At 39.1% G+C, this 20,575-nt stretch overlaps 1 protein-coding gene across 1 annotated transcript in view; it reads left to right on the top strand.

Annotated features, from left to right (window-relative positions):
- Positions 1 to 20,575, top strand: part of trip10a (thyroid hormone receptor interactor 10a) — a 145,368-nt gene that overhangs the window by 68,632 nt on the left and 56,161 nt on the right. The window contains exons 4-5 of the mRNA XM_061982065.1: positions 5,824 to 5,971; positions 12,202 to 12,264. Of these exons, the coding sequence (XP_061838049.1) occupies positions 5,824 to 5,971; positions 12,202 to 12,264 (211 nt within the window). The remainder of the gene's footprint in view (positions 1 to 5,823; positions 5,972 to 12,201; positions 12,265 to 20,575) is intronic.

The following is a 20,575-nucleotide window of genomic DNA, read 5'->3' as shown; positions in this document are numbered from 1 at the left end:
TCCTGAGCCCATGTGGTGATATCCTTTAGGGATTGATGTCGGTTTTTTGATACAGTGCCGTCTGAGGGATCGAAGGTCACGGTCATTCAATGTTGATTTCCGGCCATGCCGCTTACGTGGAGTGATTTCTCCAGATTCTCTGAACCTTTTGATGATATTATGGACCGTAGATGTTGAAATCCCTAAATTTCTTGCAATTGCACTTTGAGAAACGTTGTTCTTAAACTGTTCGACTATTTGCTCACGCAGTTGTGGACAAAGGGATGTACCTCGCCCCATCCTTTCTTGTGAAAGACTGAGCATTTTTTGGGAAGCTGTTTTTATACCCAATCATGGCACCCACCTTCACCTGTGGGATGTTCCAAATAAGTGTTTGATGAGCATTCCTCAACTTTATCAGTATTTATTGCCACCTTTCCCAACTTCTTTGTCACGTGTTGCTGGCATCAAATTCTAAAGTTAATGATTATTTGCAAAAAAAAAAAAAGTTTATGAGTTTGAACATCAAATATGTTGTCTTTGTAGCATATTCAACTGAATATGGGTTGAAAATGATTTGCAAATCATTGTATTGCGTTTATATTTACATCTAACACAATTTCCCAACTCATATGGAAACAAGGTTTGTACTAGTTACTGTGGTAATCTAATTAGTTACAATGGTAATATAATTAGTTACTATGGTAATCTAAGTCACAGCAGCTCAGACGAGGCACCAAGCAGTGTGGGTGGGGAGCGTTTCCACAGAGTGTTTCCAGAGCCTGAAATGTGGAAGGAGATTTTTACAACAAAGTTCTAAAGCTTAGTGATATGTCACATATATCAGATTGTAGGTGTTTTTTACTCTTCACGTTCATATTTCGCAGTGTTTGATGCATTTTTGTTTTGTTTCGCTTGATTGTAAAATATGTGGATGGAGAGGGGGTGTGACAATATGTTGTCAATATTCAGTGTTTTATCCTTCATAGTTAATATTGTAAAACCCACATTCTTTATTTTCATGTACATTCTGGGTGTCTCATTCAGTAAAAAAAATTTAAAATTCCATTCTGTTTTTTAAGGCGGTCTGTCATAACAGTTTTAGCATTCAATCAGACATTATTGTGAGTTTTTGTATTAGTCTTCCTAAAACTAGATATGTACCGGCCCCCAGACACATTTTTTTTAGAGATGTCCAATAATGGCTTTTTTGCTGATATCCGATATTCCGATATTGTCCGTCTCTTAATTACCGATACTGATATATACAGTGGTGGAATGAACACATTATTATGCCTCATTTTGTTGTGATGCCCCGCTGGATGCATTAAACAATGTAACAAGGTTTTCCAAAATAAATCAACTCAAGTTATGGGAAAAAAAATGCCAACATGGCACTGCCATATTTATTATTGAAGTCACAAAGTGCATTATTTTTTTTAACATGCCTCAAAACAGCAGCTTGGAATTTGGGACAGCAGGGGGTATATTGTAGTGTCCCGGAAGAGTTAGTGCTGCAAAGGGGTTCTGGGTATTTGTTCTGCTGTGTTTATGTTGTGTTACGGTGCGGATGTTCTCTCGAAATTGTCAAGACTTGGTCCTGGGTGTTTGCTTTTCCGGGATGCAACGGAAAGTTGGCACGGGCGAGACGGGAATGAAGGTACATTATTTATTTATTTATGCAAACGAAAAAGCGCGCACAGAGGCGGAGAATAAACTATGAAACCAAAAGACTATAGCAAAAAAGTACAAACGAAAAACACGCACAATGGCGGAGAACAAACTATGAAACCAAAAAGACTATAAACATGGAACAAAAACTTACTTGGCTTGGACAAAAATAGTTGCATGAAGAATGGACATGGAAAGAAGTATCAGGCATGGACAGAGCATAAATGTGGTGAGGTCGTCAGAAAGACAAACTGAAAAACACTGAACTTAAATACTACAGACATGATTAACGAAAACAGGTGCGTGACGTGACAGGTGAAAACTAATGGGTTGCTATGGTGACAATCAAGAGTGCACAATGAGTCCAAACGTGGAACAGGTGAAACTAATGGGGTAATCATGGAAACAAGACAAGGGAGTGAAAAGACAGAAACTAAAGAGTCCTATAACTAAACAAAACATGACTTAAAACAAAACATGATTACACAGACATGACAGAAATGTGTTTGTCATTCTTGTTTGGTGTGGGTTCACAGTGTGGCGCATATTTGTAACAGTGTTAAAGTTGTTTATACGGCCACCCTCACTGTGACCTGTATGGCTATTGACCAAGTATGTCTTGCATTCACTTGTGAGTGTAAAGCCGTAGATATTATGTGATTGGCCGGCACGCAAAGGGAGTGTCTTTAAGGTTTATTGACGCTCTGTACTTCTCCCTATGTCCGTTTTCACAGCGGACTTTAAAAAAGTCATCAATTTTACTTTTTGAAACCGATACCGATCATTTCCGATATCACATTTTAAAGCATTTATCGGCCCATAATATCGGCAGTACGATATTATCGGACATCTCTAATTTTCTTTCTCTAAATTTGGCCCCTGGAGTCAAAATTATTGCCCAGGGTTTTATGTGTGCAATAGTGTCCTTCCATTAGCTGCATTAAAAAAACAAAAACATGTGTTTTTGACTTAAGTAAGAATTGTGAATGACAGACAATATAAAATAAAGAAAAGTGCATTTCCACTTAGCTTGTCCCTGCTAATTTAAAAAAACGTCCATGGAAATATAACCTACATCAGGGGTGCTCATTACGTCGATCGCGAGCTACCGGTCGATCTCGGAGGGTGTGTCAGTCGATCACCAGCCAGGCATTAAAAAAATAGTCCTAAAAATGAGCGATCATAAATCTTCACTATGACGTCACTTTCGTCACTTGATTGACATTCGCGGCACCCGAGGGTCCTCTGAGATGACGCTGACTGCTGCCATATTATTAAAATTACCGACTGGAAGGCGAGAAACACTTTATTTCAACAGACTCTGGCGCCGTACCTGTCGTCAAAACTCCAAAGACCGACTGCACAGTTGCACAGTTGCGCTAACAAAATAAGAGTCTCAGAAAGCTGGCGTGCACAAGCTAGCAAGCTACGGAGTTTGCCGACAATGCATTTCTTGTAAAGTGTATACAAAGGAGTACGGAAGCTGGACAAATAAGATGCCAAAAACCAACCACTTTCATGTGGTATTGGACAGAAAGGAGGACTTTTTTTTCTCCTCCATTCGAAAATGCGGACGTTATCAGCACCACTGTCTGATTCCTAATCAATGCAAGTCATCAGAATCAGGTAATACACCAACTTATATTCTTGTCTTCATGAAAGAAAGGAATCTATATGTGTTAAACATGCTTGTATTATCTTTAAACACCTTTAACTTGTTAACAATATTAATTATATGTGTTAAACATGCTTGTATTATCTTTAAACACCTTTAAGTTGTTAACAATATTAACTATATGTATTAAACATACTTGTATTATCATTAAACACTTTTAATTTTTTTAACAATATTAACTATATGTGTTAAACATACTTGTATTATCATTAAACACCTTTAATTTTTTAACAATATTAACTATATGTGTTAAACATGCTTTCATTATCTTTAAACACCTTTTACTTGTTAACAATATTAACTATATGTATTAAACATACTTGTATTATCATTAAACACCTTTAATTTATTAACAATATTAACTATATGTGTTAAACATGCTTGTATTATCTTTAAACACCTTTAAGTTGTTAACAATATTAACTATATGTATTAAACATACTTTTATTATCATTAAACACTTTTAATTTTTTAACAATATTAACTATATGTATTAAACATGCTTGTATTATCATTAAACACCTTTAATTTTTTAACAATATTAACTTTATGTGTTAAACATGCTTTCATTATCTTTAAACACCTTTTACTTGTTAACAATATTAACTATATGTATTAAACATACTTGTATTATCATTAAACACCTTTAATTTATTAACAATATTAACTATATGTGTTAAACATGCTTGTATTATCTTTAAACACCTTTTACTTGTTAACAATATTAACTATATGTATTAAACATACTTGTATTATCATTAAACACCTTTAATTTTTTAACAATATTAATTATGTGTTAAACATGCTTGCATTATCATTAAACACCTTTAACTTTTTAACAATATTAACTATGTGTTAAACATGCTTGCATTATCTTTAAACACCTTTAACTTGTTAACAATATTAATTATATGTGTTAAACATGCTTGTATTATCATTAAACACTTTTAATTTTTTAACAATATTAACTATATGTGTTAAACATACTTGTATTATCATTAAACACCTTTAATTTTTTAACAATATTAACAATATGTGTTAAACATGCTTTCATTATCTTTAAACACCTTTTACTTATTAACAATATTAACTATATGTATTAAACATACTTGTATTATCATTAAACACCTTTAATTTATTAACAATATTAACTATATGTGTTAAACATGCTTTCATTATCTTTAAACACCTTTTACTTGTTAACAATATTAACTATATGTATTAAACATACTTGTATTATCATTAAACACCTTTAATTTTTTAACAATATTAACTATATGTGTTAAACATGCTTGCATTATCTTTAAACACCTTTAACTTGTTAACAATATTAATTATATGTGTTACCTACTCAGTGGCCTAGTGGTTAGAGTGTCCGCCCTGAGATCGGTAGGTTGTGAGTTCAAACCCCGGCCGAGTCATACCAAAGACTATAAAAAAATGGAACCCATTGCCTCCCTGCTTGGCACTCTGCATCAAGGGTTGGAATTGGGGGTTAAATCACCAAAATGATTCCCGGGCGCGGCCACTGCTGCTGCCCACTGCTCCCCTCACCTCCCAGGGGGTGATCAAGGGTGATGGGTCAAATGCAGAGAATAATTTCGCCACACCTAGTGTGTGTGTGACAATCATTGGTACTTTAACTTTAACTTTTTAAACATGCTTGTATTATCTTTAAACACCTTTTACTTGTTAACAATATTAACTATATGTATTAAACATACTTGTATTATCATTAAACACCTTTAATTTTTTAACAATATTAATTATGTGTTAAACATGCTTGCATTATCATTAAACACCTTTAACTTTTTAACAATATTAACTATATGTGTTAAACATGCTTGCATTATCTTTAAACACCTTTAACTTGTTAACAATATTAATTATATGTGTTAAACATGCTTGTATTATCTTTAAACACCTTTAACTTGTTAACAATATTAACTATATGTATTAAACATGCTTGTATTATCATTAAACACTTTTAATTTATTAACAATATTAACTATATGTGTTAAACATGCTTGCATTATCTTTAAACACCTTTAACTTGTTAACAATATTAATTATATGTGTTAAACATGCTTGTATTATCTTTAAACACCTTTAACTTGTTAACAATATTAACTATATGTATTAAACATACTTGTATTATCATTAAACACCTTTAATTTTTTAACAATATTAACTATATGTGTTAAACATGCTTGCATTATCATTAAACACCTTTAACTTGTTAACAAAAACATATATTTCATAAATAAGTAAATATAAATTATATATATGAATGAGGTAGATCCCCACGACTTGATCAATTGAAAAGTAGCTCGCCTGCAGAAAAAGTGTGAGCACCCCTGACCTACATCCATATTCACTGGGTGCAGTGTGAGATGTTGAAAGGAAGCAGGAAGCAGCTCTTATCATGTCTTCCCCGTGTTATCTGTGGCCCTCATCGTTGTGTCCGCTGTGTTTCCTTCCCCCCTAACAACGGTCAGATTCACCAGCTACCAGTCGTTCATGGACATCCTGAACGAGCTGAACGACTACGCGGGCCAGAGGGAGCTGGTGGCCGAGAACATGCTGATGAACATCTGCGCCGAGCTCACCAAGAACCTGCAGGAGCTCAAGCAGGAGCGAAAGTCGGTGAGCTACGTTGACATTGTCTGGGAATGGACACGCGCTTTTATTTTGTGAACAGACAGTCGTCGTCACATGTGTGTGTGTGTGTGTGTGAACGCCCAGGCATGTTAAATGAATGGATAGGTCATCGCATAGTGCTGCCGGAGTCATGGGCGCTGGTTCCAGCCCATGGACTGACTCAAACTGTTACACCTTTGTGTGTTTATGTGAGTGGCAATGGACTCATTTTCATTATGTGATTATGTAAATGGACAGATATGTTTACATGGGAATAGACTAAGGGTGTAACGGTACACAAACATTTCAATTCGGTACATACCTCGGTTTAGAGGTCACGGTTCGGTTCATTTTCGGTACAGTAAGAAAACAAGAAAATATACATTTTTGGGTTTTTATTTTACCAAATTTGCAAATAATAATAATCGACTTACTGCCGACTTACTGCCGGCAGTAAGTCGGACACGTTTCCAGTGAGGGTTGGACTCCGCCAAGGCTGCCCTTTGTCACCGATTCTGTTCATAACTTTTATGGACAGAATTTCTAGGCGCAGTCAAGGCGTTGAGGGGATCCGGTTTGGTGACTGCAGGATTAGGTCTCTGCTTTTTGCAGATGATGTGGTCCTGATGGCTTCATCTGGCCAGGATCTTCAGCTCTCGCTGGATCGGTTCGCAGCCGAGTGTGAAGCGACTGGGATGAGAATCAGCACCTCCAAGTCCGAGTCCATGGTTCTCGCCCGGAAAAGGGTGGAGTGCCATCTCCGGGTTGGGGAGGAGACCCTGCCCCAAGTGGAGGAGTTCAAGTACCTAGGAGTCTTGTTCACGAGTGAGGGAAAAGTGGATCGTGAGATCGACAGGCGGATCGGTGCGGCGTCTTCAGTAATGCGGACGCTGTATCGATCCGTTGTGGTGAAGAAGGAGCTGAGCCGGAAGTCAAAGCTCTCAATTTACCGGTCGATCTACGTTCCCATCCTCACCTATGGTCATGAGCTTTGGGTTATGACCGAAAGGACAAGATCACGGGTGCAAGCGGCCGAAATTAGTTTCCCCTGCCGGGTGGCGGGGCTCTCCCTTAGGGTGAAAAGCTTTGCCATCCGGGGGGAGCTCAAAGTAAAGCCGCTGCTCCTCCACATCGAGAGGAGCCAGATGAGGTGGTTCGAGCATCTGGTCAGGATGCCACCCGAATGCCTCCCTAGGGAGGTGTTTAGGGCACGTCCAACCGGTAGGAGGCCACGGGGAAGACCCAGGACACGTTGGGAAGACTATCTCTCCCGGCTGGCCTGGGAACGCCTCGGGATCCCCCGGGAGGAGCTGGACGAAGTGGCTGGGGAGAGGAAAGTCTGGGCTTCCCTGCTTAGACCTCGGATAAGCGGAAGAAGATGGATGGAATTTGCAAAATCTACCACCAAAAATATTTTTCTTAGTGGAATATTTGATGTGAAGTAATGGGAACCTTGGATTAGGGATGTCCCGATATTTGGATCAGATCGGCTGCCGATATTTGCCAAAAATTGCGTATCGGCAAGGCATGTGAAAATGCCGATCCAGATCCAGTTTAAAAAAAAACACCGGTCCGTGTTTTCCAACGCACCGATTTAAATAATACATTCCACTTTTCTGCTGCTCCGTAATTTCCGTTCCGCATTTTCCAGCACACCTTCAACACATCCACAGGTCTGTGAATTCTCACGCAGTTGCTTTTAGCTGCTGGCATTACACGACAGGCTCTTCTCACTCTTTCCTGTGTCTCCCTCTCACAGACAGCAAGTGCACCTTCTTACACACGTCACATACTGTCACGTCATACGTCACATACCTATACATCCTGGGGCGGCATGGCGTAGTGGGTAGAGCAACCGTGCCAGAAACCTGAGGGTTGCAGGTTCGCTCCCCGCCTCTTACCATCCAAAAATCGCTGCCGTTGTGTCCTTGGGCGGGACACTTCACCCTTTTCCCCCGGTGCCACTCACACCGGTGAATTGAATGATGAATGATAGGTGGTGGTCGGAGGGGCCATTGGCGCATATTGCAGCCACGCTTCCGTCAGTCTACCCCAGGGCAGCTGTGGCTATGAAAGTAGCTTACCACCACCAGGTGTGAATGATTGATGGGTTCTACATGTAAAGCGACTTTGGGTACTTAGAAAAGCGCTATATAAATCCCAGGTATTATTATTATTATTATTATTATCCTCTCCGAGCAGAGAGGTAGCAGCATGGCTAACGTTAGCTGTGATGCTAGCGCAGCCGTGCGAGCAACGCTCCCTCTAAGGTGCTCGCCTGTGCAATTGTGCACTGTTTAAGCGTCCTCTGCGCAAATCTATGCCACGCACAAAATCTAATAAAAAAATAAGCGCATAACAATTTTCGACACACCGACACAACAGAGACAACAGTTTTCGTCATCATTGTTCAAATATTGTGACGTCTGTCGAAACGCTTATCTCCATTCGGTGCCACACGTCCACACCATAAAAATGCAGAGGCAAAAATTTCCACATCAACACCGTATGAAAAAATTTGTGATTTTTTTTTAGTTGTGATTTCCTTCTCTGCATGAAAGTTTAAAAGTAGCATATATTAATGCAGTATGAAGAAGAATGTTTTAATGTAGACATGCAAGCCTTGAAAGAACATTTTGAAAATCAAGACTACATTTCCTGCAAATGGGTGCATTTCTACCCTATATTTTAACTTTAGATTTATTCTCATATCAAACTCTTTTGGCTGTCTTTTTGACACTTACATCCGGCGCCCCCCTCCACACCCTGGATTATAAATAATGTAAATAATTCAATGTGATTATCTTGTGTGATGACTGTATTATGATGATAGTATATATCTGATAGTATATATCTGTATCATGAATCAATTTAAGTGGACCCCGACTTAAACAAGTTGAAAAACTTATTGGGGTGTTACCATTTAGTGGTCAATTGTACGGAATATGTACTTCACTGTGCAACCTACTAATAAAAGTCTCAATCAATCAATCAAAACACATAGAATCATCATACTGCTGTGATTATATGCATCAAGTGTTCATTCAAGGCTAAGGCAAAATATCGAGATATATATCGTGTATCGCAATATGGTTTTAAAATATCGCAATATTAAAAAAAGGCCATATCGCCCAGCCCTAGTTCAATGATGCCATTTCTGTTTGTCATGTATAATGTTGTCTATTTTGTGTTTATCCTTGAATAAACAGGTCAGTTTCTTGTTACCAACCATTGTGTATTATTCAAACTCCCCTAATTCAGCTGGCTAGTTGTTATCAAGAGTACTAAAGCCCTTTTCAACATGATTCTGACAACTAAGTAGGCTAAATAACTTTAAACTTTAATACATGCTCGGATAGGCCAGTATCGGTCAGTATCGGTCAATATCGGTATCGGATCGGAAATGCAAAAACAATATCGGTATCGGATCGGAAGTGCAAAAAACCTGGATCAGGACATCCCTACCTTGGATAGGTCAATAATTCATAATAACATTGATTTTGATTCAATATTATGTTTTGAGCAATGACAGTTTGAGAAGAAAAAAAAACAGCTTTGTTTTATTAGTCAACATTGCAACTTTTTCTAAATTACATTTCACCTTTAAGCTTTTTTATTTCACTTTTGTTATGTTTTTGTTTATTTTAATAGTATTTTTAGAATGTCGCACATTTTTTGACGGTAAAAAATAAAAAAACGTTGGTGCCGTTTTTCCATTTACAGTAAGACGTTGTAAAACCAGAGTACATTTTACTGTAAAATTCTGGCCACGAGGCTGACAGTTTTTCCATTTACTGTAAAATGTTGTAAAAAAAAAACACTTTTACTGCAGTAAAATTCCAGTGAGTGAGTAGCCAGTTTTTACTGTAAAATATCCAGATTTTTTTTTTTTTACAGTGTGCATAAAAAAAATATAATATTCAAATTAGGGCTGAGCGATATGGCCTTTTATTAATATCTCGATATTTTTAGGCCGTGTCACGATACACCATATATATGTGGATATTTTGCCTTAGCCTTGAATGAGCACTTAATGCATATAATCACAGCAGTATGATGATTCTATGTGTCTACATTAGGGCTGCAACAACTAATCGATTATAAAAATAATTGGCGATTAATTTAGTCATCGATTCGTTGGATCTATGCTATGCGCAAAGGCAATTTTTTAAATTTATTTAAAACAATTTTTAAATTTTTTTTATATAAACCTTTATAAACTGCAACATGTACAAACAGCTGAGAAACAATAATCAAAATAAGTATGGTGTAGAGATGCGCGGATAGGCAATTATTTCATCCGCAACCGCATCACAAAAGTCGTCAACCATCCGCCATCCACCCGAACTAACATTTAATCAAAACCGCACCCGCTCGCCATCCGCCACCCGCCCGTTGTTATATATCGAATATAGACGATGCAAGGCATTAGTGAGGTTATAAAGCTTTTGCCTGTTAAAGAAAGGAGACTGATCCAAGGTAGCAGAGACATTCAATGCGTGCCACGCTGTCACGGCCCAGACGCACTAGTGTGCGTCTGGGCCGTGCGCAATCATCTGGGAGCCGCGCTGAGCGCACCTCCAAGCGCGCTCGCGCCACTCAAACTGCTGCAGGCAGCTGCGTTCTATCTTGTTTTAACATCCTGTGGCACTCTTCTGGGATCACGGCGGACGAAACTGCTCATGCTCAGGGTGTTTGCGGAGGTTCGGGGTTTTGCACAAATGTGATGCACCATGTTAGATGTCCCGGTTTTGTTAACTGTCGTAGACATAAACAGCGTCGCAGCTCTTGCAAATCACGTAGCCAGCATTACTATCATCCTGATTTACAACCTCATAAAAACGAGTCCACGCTGAACTTTTCTGGCCTTTTTTTCCCCTGGTCTTTAGTATTCCCTTTTTTAGTTTGTCGCGTACCACGTTTGCTGCCGGCGTTGCCATCTCTTTTTTTTTCTTCTTCTTCTGTTGTGGCATATGCTGCAGGTGCCTGCTCGTTTTTCGTATGTGGGTAACAACATTTAACTATGTGTATATATTTCCGAATTGGTTTAACTGCCACCCGCCTGAATCTATTTAAAATCTAATTTTTTTTTATTTCAACCGCCCGACCCGACCCGCGGATAAAATCTAATTTTTTTTTTAATTTCAACCGCCCGACCCGCGGATAATCCGTGGACTCCGCGGTTGTGTCCGCAAACCGCGCATCTCTAGTATGGTGCCAGTATGCTGTTTATTTTCCAATAAAATACTGGAAAGGATAGAAATGTAGTTTGTCTCTTTTATCCGATTATTAATCGATTAATTGAAGTAATAATCAACAGATTAATCAATCATCAAATGAATCGTTAGTTGCAGCCCTAGTCTACATTAAAACATTATTCTTCATACTGCATTAATATATGCTACTTTTAAACTTTCATGCAGAGAGGGAAATCACAGAAAGTGCAAGATTGTCAGAGACATTTTAAAACAAGCTATTAGTGCACTTTTGTGCATGATGTCACTAAGATGACATATCAAAACAACACTCAATTAAAGTGCACTTTTTGTACAGAACGCCACTACAATAGTTTAAAACAAATAAAATGCACTTTTGTGCATGATGTCACACAAGATTTTTCAATAAGTGTCAAATAAAAATGAGCTGCATAATAGGAAATCAAATAGTGTATGTCCTTCGCTATGTGGTAGGTTCCTGCGGACGTTATCTCCTGCAAATGGACAAGCATGTATATCTTTTATAAGCTGCTTGTGTGTGTGTTAATGGACAGAAGTGTTCATGTGTGTGTATGTGAATTATACATATTATGTGCACACGTGAATTTACAGACACGTTTACATTATCTGTGCAAATTGACCGACATGTTTTCTTGTTGTCAGTAGCTATGAAGGCTGGTTGAGATGTGCGCATTTTAGTGTTTACAGAAGCCCAACTAGATAAGCTGCGATATGCTTGTGTTTTCCATTGAGGATTCATTCCTTGGCACTCACTGTCTGGCTGGATTATTCAGACCTACTGCAGAAAAGACGTCTCACACACACACACACACACACACACACACACACACACACACACACACACACACACACACACACACACACACACACACACACACACACACACACAGACAGACACAGGCATTTGTCCTGTTCTTTTTTTTTCCGTGGTGTTGTCCCTATTTACCCTGTTCCCCCTTTGCTGAGTCAAGTCTATTTTTTTTTACCAAATTTCTGCAGTATCTGACGGAGGCCAAGAAGGCCCAGCAGGCGTTGGAGAGCACCAACAAGCAGCTAGAAACCGTAAGTGTGTAATTCAGATGTAGAAAGACATCAACTTTGGTCACTTTCACTACGCACTGCGAGTAGAAGTGATCTCTGATCAACAGTGAGTCCCTCCAGGAATTTGCAATGTCGCGATCACGCCCAATTCATGCATGGTCCACCAATTCCTGCGAATTGCAACTTTTTATTTATTTTTTTTATTTTTTTTTTTATTAAATCAACATCAAAAAACACAAGATACACTTACAATTAGTGCACCTACTCCCCAAATTATCCCTCCCCGCCCCATTCACACTCATTCACACAAAAGGGTTGCTTCTTTCTGTTATTAATATTCTGCACTGCAAAAAGTCAGTGTTCAAAAACAAGAAAAAAAATACAAAAATGAGGGGTATTTTGTTTGAACTAAGCAAAATGATCTGCCAATAGAACAAGAAAATTCGGCTTGTCAAGACTTTCCAAAACAAGTAAAATTAGCTAACCTCAAAGAACCCAAAAATAGGTTAAAATTAAAGCTGCAAGCAGCATTGGTCGGGCCCGCATATTTGGCAGGTGCTAGTCCTAAGTGTCCCAATGCTTTTGTCCAGTTTTATTCCTAATTTGTCCCAATACTTTTGTCAAGTTGTAGTCCTAAGTGTCCCAATACTTTTATCCAGTGTAAGTGTCCCAATACTTTTGGCCAGTGGTAGTCCAAAATGTCCCAATACTTTTTTCCAGTCGTAGTCCTAAGTGTCCCAATACTTTTGTCCCGTGGTAGTCCGAAGTTTCCCAATACTTTTGTCAAGTTTTAGTCCTAAGTGTCCCAATATTTTTGTCAAGTTTTAATACTAAAAGTCCCATTTTTTTTGTCTAGTTGCAGTCCTAAGTATCCCAAAACCTTTGTTCAGTTGTAGTCCTAAGTGTCCCAATACTTTTGTCCAGTTGTAGTCCTAAGTGTCCCAATACTTTTGGCCAGTGTAAGCGTCCCAATACTTTTGTCCAGTGGTAGTCCGAAGAGTTCCAATACTTTTGTCAAGTTTTAGTCCCAAGTGGCCCAATACTTTTGTCAAGTTTTAGTCCTAAGTGTCCCAATACTTGTGTCCAGTTTTAGTCATAAGTGTCCAAAACTTTTGTCCAGTTTTAGTCCTAAGTGTCCCAATACTTTTGTCAAATTGTAGTCCTAAGTGTCCCAATACTTTTGTCCAGTGTAAGTGTCCCAATACTTTTGTCAAGTGGAAGTCCTAAGTATCCCAATACTTGTGTCTACGTTTAGTCCGAAGTGTCTCAATAATTTTGTGCAGTGGTAGTCATAAGTGTCCCAATACTTTTGTCAAGTTGTAGTCCTAAGTGTCCCAATACTTTTGTCCAGTGTAAGTGTCCCAATACTTTTGTCCAGTGTAAGTGTCCCAATACTTTTGTCCAGTTGTCATAAGTGTCCCAATACTTTTGTCCAGTGATAGTCATAATTGTCCCAATACTTTTGTCCAGTGTAAGTGTCCCAATACTTTTGTCCAGTTGTCGTCATAAGTGTCCCAATACTTTTGTTCAGTGTAAGTGTCCCAATACTTTTGTCCAGTTGTCGTCATAAGTGTCCCAATACTTTTGTTCAGTGATAGTCATAATTGTCCCAATACTTTTGTCAAGTTGTAGTCCCAAGTGTCCTAATACTTTTGTCCAGTTTTCGGCCTAAGTGTCCCAATACTTTTGTCCAGTTTTCGGCCTAAGTGTCCCAATACTTTTGTCCAGTGGTAGTCATAAGTGTCCCAATACTTTTGTCTACTTTTAGTCCGAATTGTCCCAATACTTTTGTGTAGTGTACCTACCTGTCTGCATTGTGTGGGCACGCTGGTGCTTCCTGCTTTTAAGCAGCCATCTTGAAATAACATCAGCGCAGCAGCATCATCATAGCGGTTCTTTGAAGGGTCGTAAAATCAAAACCGGAGCAGGTATCAAAACTCTTTCGATAACTTTTAATCAGAAGGGTTCAATCTCTCTCCTGTGTTAGTTTGAAGCCGAAACAACAAACGCGCTCAGAGGAGATAATGTTTTATAAAAGGTGACCGGTTTTTACAAAAATGATGTTTTGAAGGGGGAAAAGCAAACTTCCTGTAGAATTTTGCTGGGGGTTGTCAATTTATGAAATGTAGGTCTAAGTGAGACCTACATAGAGGTTTTTGTTTCATGTCTCTCCGACCTTCCCAGTGGGAGTTACAGGCAGTTTTGTCATATTTTTCTTCCGAGGAGCAGTTTTTTCTGCGTTTTATTCAAAAATTGCGGTAGAGCGCAATTTTGAAATTTGGGGTTAGGTTTTTTTATTAGATCGCAATTTTTGCCAGTCCTGATGTGTGTGTTCAGTTCGGTGAGTTTTGAAGCATGTTAAGGGGGTCAAATTACAGCTCAAAGAGGCAAAAGTGACTGTTTTTAGTACATTTTTGTCTTGAAGGGGGAATAGCCAACTTCCTGTTGATTTTTGCCCGACAATGTACAATTGTGAAATGTAGGTGTAAGTCAGACCTACATAGAGGTATTTTTTTCATGTCTCTCCGACCTTCCTAGTGAGAGTTACAGGTAGTCTAGTTTTTTCTTTTCCTAGGGGGCGCTAGAGCGCAATTTTGAGTTTTGGGGTTCGTTTTTTTTATTAAAATAGGTCCTTATGTCCCATTGCATAAGGACTCCCTTTGGGAGTCCTTATACAATGGGCCATGCGGGCCCTAATAAGTATATTCTCACTAATAACAAGTGCACTTTTCTTGGTAGAAAAAAAATGAGACCTTTTTGCTCAGTATGTTGAAAAATATTCTTAAAGGGGAACATTATCACCAGACCTATGTAAGCGTCAATATATACCTTGATGTTGCAGAAAAAAGACCATATATTTTTTTAACCGATTTCCGAACTCTAAATGGGTGAATTTTGGCGAATTAAACGCCTTTCTATTATTTGCTCTCGGAGCGATGACGTCACAACGTGACGACACATCGGGAAGCAATCCGCCATTTTCTCAAACACATCATCGTCGGTGTGTTGTCGGAGGGTGTAACAACACGAATAGGGACGGATTGGCTGCAGCTAACGATTATTTTTTTAATCGATTAATCTATAGATTATTTTTTCGATTAATCGGTTAATCTATAGATTTTTTTCGATTAATCTATAGATTATTTTTCCTTTTACCGATTATTTTTTTTATTTAAAAAGAAGATGAAAAAATAAATGTAGGCCAGTTTTTTCAAAAGGCATGGCTTTTATTTCCAAAAAAAAACAAAAAAAACTTTTAACATTTAACAAAATTAAAAGTAGCGTATTTGCTTTTTAATGTGCAAAAATAAAATAAACATAACAGTGCAAATCTTAATATTCTGCAATAGTATAAGCATTTCGAAAGTAAAAGTATTGCTTATTTTTGCTTTAAAATGTGCAAAAATAAAGATAAACATCCAATACAAAAAAGTGCGTATTTCCTTGAATTGGCTGCCGGGTCAAACTCGTTTCGCAAAATAATTAGCGCATGCTTGGCCTTACCGCCTGCTCAGGATTAACGCCGGATCAAACTCGTTTCACAAAATATTAATTTTATTAGGAATTTTCGCTGGGTCAAACTCGTTTCGCAAAATATTAATTTTATTAGGAATTTTCGCCGGGTCAAACTCGTTTCGCAAAATAATTAGCATATGTCTAGAACTTCCGCCGGGTCAAACTCGTCACGTCATGAGTGACACTTCACCTGTCATCATTTTCAAAATGGAGGAGGCTGATTTCAATCATTTGAAATCGCATAAAGGGAAGAAGATTAAGAGCTATTCAGTAGGATTTAAGGTCCAAGCTTTTGAATATGCTAAAAGGAACAGTAAGCAGCTATGTTTTATTAATATACCGTAGCTGCATGTGTCAAATATGAGTCATTAAATGACTCCCGCCTCCTGGTGGTAGAGGGCGCTAGTGATCCTTCTTGCGACTACCGGTACTGCAGAAGACCGGTGCTGCAGAAGAAGACAACAAGCCACAAGAGTGAGCACTTTTAACATGGAGGATTACATATCTAAAATAAAACAGTTTTCTAAACTGGACTTTCAATGGAAGCAGGAGGTAATACTTAAAGGAATATCTCCATCGAGACAGAGAGACTTTTAAAACTGAAGAAAGATAAGGAAGACTTCTATAAACAAGTTATCGATGCTTTTGATCAGAAGCAGCTGCGCATGGACTCATAAGTAAAGGTAAGACCATAATAACGTTTTTTTGTATTAAATGTGCTTTTCATGATGGTATCCTTACATCACTCAAATTTATAAGCGCAGGAGTGAGAAGAGGTTTTAAATTAATTAGCGCCCTGGCGGCTATTCAAGTATGCGATGCGTCGACGCACAAAAACGGCGTCGACGTATTTACGTAATCGATGACGTCGACGCGTCGTTTCAGCCTTAGGACGGATTCAAGTTGCACCAGTGGCCCAAAGATGCGAAAGTGGCAAGAAATTGGACGAAATTTGTTCAAAAATACGAGGCTGTGGGGAAAGCCGACGAAATGGTCAGTCGTTTGTTTACCGACGAAAGCTATGCTACGACAGAGATGGCAAGAATGTGTGGATATCCTGCGACACTCAAAGCAGATGCATTTCCAACCATAAAGTCAAAGAAATCTGCCGCCAGACCCCCATTGAATCTGCCGGAGTGTGTGAGCAATTCAGGGACAAAGGACCTCGGTAGCACGGCAAGCAATGGCGGCAGTTTGTTCCCGCAGACGAGCGAGCTAAACCCCCTGGATGTCTTGGCTCACACCGTCCCTTATGCCACCGAAGACGATCAAGAGAAGAATATCGACCCTAGCTTCCCTGGCCTGCTGACATCAACTCCAAAACTGGACAGATCAGCTTTCAGGAAAAGAGAGCGGATGAGGGTATCTCTACAGAATATATTAATTGATGAAAACTTTACCGTATTTTCCGCACCATAAGGCGCCCTGGGTTAAAAGCCGCGCCTTCAATGAACGGCATATTTCAAAACTTTGTCCACCTATAAGCCGCCCGGTGTTGTAAGCCGCATCTAACTGCGCTAAAGGAATGTCAAAAAAACAGTCAGATAGGTCAGTCAAACTTTAATAATATATTAAAAACCAGCGTTCTAACAACTCTGTTCACTCCCAAAATGTACGCAAATGTGCAATCACAAACATACGTATATCAACATGGACAGAGCTGCGTGAAAAAAGCCACCCGGCCTCTTCGCGTAAACTTAAACTTACCTTAACCACTCGCTCATCTTTTCTTCATCCATCCCTTCGAGTTAGCTTTTATGATGACGCCGGCTGGAAAGGTCTCTTTTGGCAAGGTCTTCCTTTTGAATATCACCATGGGTGGAAGTTTCTGGCCATTAGCATGGCAAGCTAGAACCACAGTGAAGGATGACTTCTCATTCCCTGTGGTGCGAATATTCACCGTATGTGCTCCCGTTGTATCCACAGTGCGGTTCACAGGAATATCAGTTGCTGTGAAATAGTAATCCGTGTGCGGATGGAGAGATTGCGTCTTTTCATGAACCGGATCCCTGACGCTTAGTAGGAGCCATTTTGTGGTCTTTACAGATGTAAACACACAAAGGAAATGAAACGTACGGTATATCCGCGCGCTTTTTCTTCTTCTACGCGGGCGGGTGGTTGCTTACAGTAGAAGAAGAAGCGCTTCCTGTTCTATGGGGGCGGGTGCTTACCTTGGCGGTTGCTTGCGTAGAAGAAGAAGCGCTTCCTGTTCTACCGGGGAAAAAAGATGGCGGCTGTTTACCGAAGTTGCGAGATCGAAACTTTATGAAAATGAATCGTAATATTAATCCATATATAAAGCGCACCGGGTTAAAAGCCGCACTGTCAGCTTTTGAGTAAATTTGTGGTTTTTAGGTGCGGCTAATAGTGCGGAAAATACGGTATTCATTACTCACGGTTTTACGTAAATTATTATACATAAACTGTGTTTACCAATAATTTAGCTTAAAAACATTTATTTTTTTCAATCATTTGGGTAGTCTTGTGTTATGCAGTATTTTGTGTCTATTTAGGTATGGTTAACTTGAGTGAAGTCTCCCCATTATTTTGTTACAGGTTGTTAGTTGTTAGTTTCCTTTAATGCCAAACAAACACATACCAATCGTTGGTTAGAAGGCGATCGCCGAATTCGTCCTCGCTTTCTCTCGTGTCGTTTTCGTGGGTTTCGCTTGCATACGGTTCAAACCGATATGGCTCAATAGCTTCAGTTTCTCCTTCAATTTCGTTTTCGCTACCTGCCTCCACACTACAACCATCCGTTTCAATACATGCGTAATCTTGTTGAATCGCTTAAGCCGCTGAAATCCGAGTCTGAATCCGAGCTAATGTCGCTATAGCTTGCTGTTCTTTCCGCCATGTTTGTTTGTGTTGGCTTCACTATGTGACGTCACAGGAAAATGGACGGGTGGTTAAAATCAGGCACTTTGAAGCTTTTTTTTAGGGATATTGCGTGATGGGTAAAATTTTGAAAAAAACTCCGAAAAATAAAATAAGCCACTGGGAACTGATTTTTAATGGTTTTAAACCCTTCTGAAATTGTGATAATGTTCCCCTTTAAATGAAGTAAATGCTAGTGCCATTATCTTGACATAATGATATGCACTCGGCATCATGTTTTTTTTTTCATGCTTGAAGTAAGAAATGATTACTTTAAAAAAAGTAGTTTTATACTTTTGAGTGTTGATGACACAACAGTTGATATTCCATGTTTTACTCAATATAGGTGATCAAATCTCAGCAACAAGCTGTAATATCTTACTGAGATCATTTAGGAGTAAAACCCTTAAAACAAGTAAAACACTCTAACATAAAATCTGCTTAGTGAGAAGAATTATCTTATTAGACAGAAAATAAGCAAATATCACCCTTATTTGAGATATGTCATCTTACGTAGATTTCAGTTTTTGCAGTGTGGTTCCTACAATATACAGGTAAAAGCCAGTAAATTAGAATATTTTGAAAAACTTGATTTATTTCAGTAATTGCATTCAAAAGGTGTAACTTGTACATTATATTTATTCATTGCACACAGACTGATGCATTCAAATGTTTATTTCATTTAATTTTGATGATTTGAAGTGGCAACAAATGAAAATCCAAAATTCCGTGTGTCACAAAATTAGAATATTGTGTAAGGGTTACATTTTGAAGACACCTGGTGCCACAAACTAATCAGCTGATTCACTCAAAACACCTGCAAAGGGCTTTAAATGGTCTCTCAGTCCAGTTCTGAAGCCTACACAAACATGGGGAAGACTTCAGATTTGACAGCTGTCCAAAAGGCAACCATCGACACATTGCACACGGAGGGAAAGACACAAAAGGTTATTGCTGAAGAGGCTGGCTGTTCTCAGAGCTCTGTGTCCAAACACATTAATGGAGAGGCAAAGGGAAGGAAAAACTGTGGTCAGAAAAAGTGTACAAGCGATAGGGATCACCGCGCCCTGGTCAAGATTGTGAAAAAAAAAACATTAAAAAATGTGGGGGAGATTCAGAAGGAGTGGACAGCTGCTGGAGTCAGTGCTTCAAGATCCACCACCAAGAGACGCTTGAAAGACATGGGTTTCAACTGCCGCATACCTCGTGTCAAGCCACTGTTGACCAAGAAACAGCGCGCAAAGCGTCTCACCTGGGCTAAGGAAAAAAAGAGCTGGACTGCTGCTGAGTGGTTCAAAGTCATGTTTTCTGACGAAAGCAAATTTTGCATTTCCTTTGGAAATCGAGGTCCCAGAGTCTGGAGGAAGACAGGAGAGGCACAGGATCCACGTTGCCTGAAGTCTAGTGTAAAGTTTCCACCATCAGTGATGGTTTGGGGTGCCATGTCATCTGCTGGTGTCGGTCCACTCTGTTTCCTGAGATCCAGGGTCAACGCAGCCGTCTACCAGCAAGTTTTAGAGCACTTCATGCTTCCTGCTGCTGACCTGCTCTATGGAGATGGAGATTTCAAGTTCCAACAGGACTTGGCGCCTGCACACAGCGCAAAATCTACCCGTGCCTGGTTTACGGACCATGGTATTTCTGTTCTAAATTGGCCCGCCAACTCCCCTGACCTTAGCCCCATAGAAAATCTGTGGGGTATTGTGAAAAGGAAGATGCAGAATGCCAGACCCAAAAACGCAGAAGAGTTGAAGGCCACTATCAGAGCAACCTGGGCTCTCATAACACCTGAGCAGTGCCAGAAACTCATCGACTCCATGCCACGCCGCATTAACGCAGTAATTGAGGCAAAAGGAGCTCCAACCAAGTATTGAGTATTGTACATGCTCATATTTTTCATTTTCATACTTTTCAGTTGGCCAATATTTTTAAAAATCCT

The sequence above is a fragment of the Nerophis lumbriciformis genome, linkage group LG24 (assembly GCF_033978685.3).
Source record: "Nerophis lumbriciformis linkage group LG24, RoL_Nlum_v2.1, whole genome shotgun sequence".
Lineage (NCBI taxonomy): Eukaryota > Metazoa > Chordata > Actinopteri > Syngnathiformes > Syngnathidae > Nerophis > Nerophis lumbriciformis.
The sequence above is the reverse complement of the archived record's forward strand: the minus strand, read 5'-3'. Positions and strand labels throughout refer to the sequence as shown.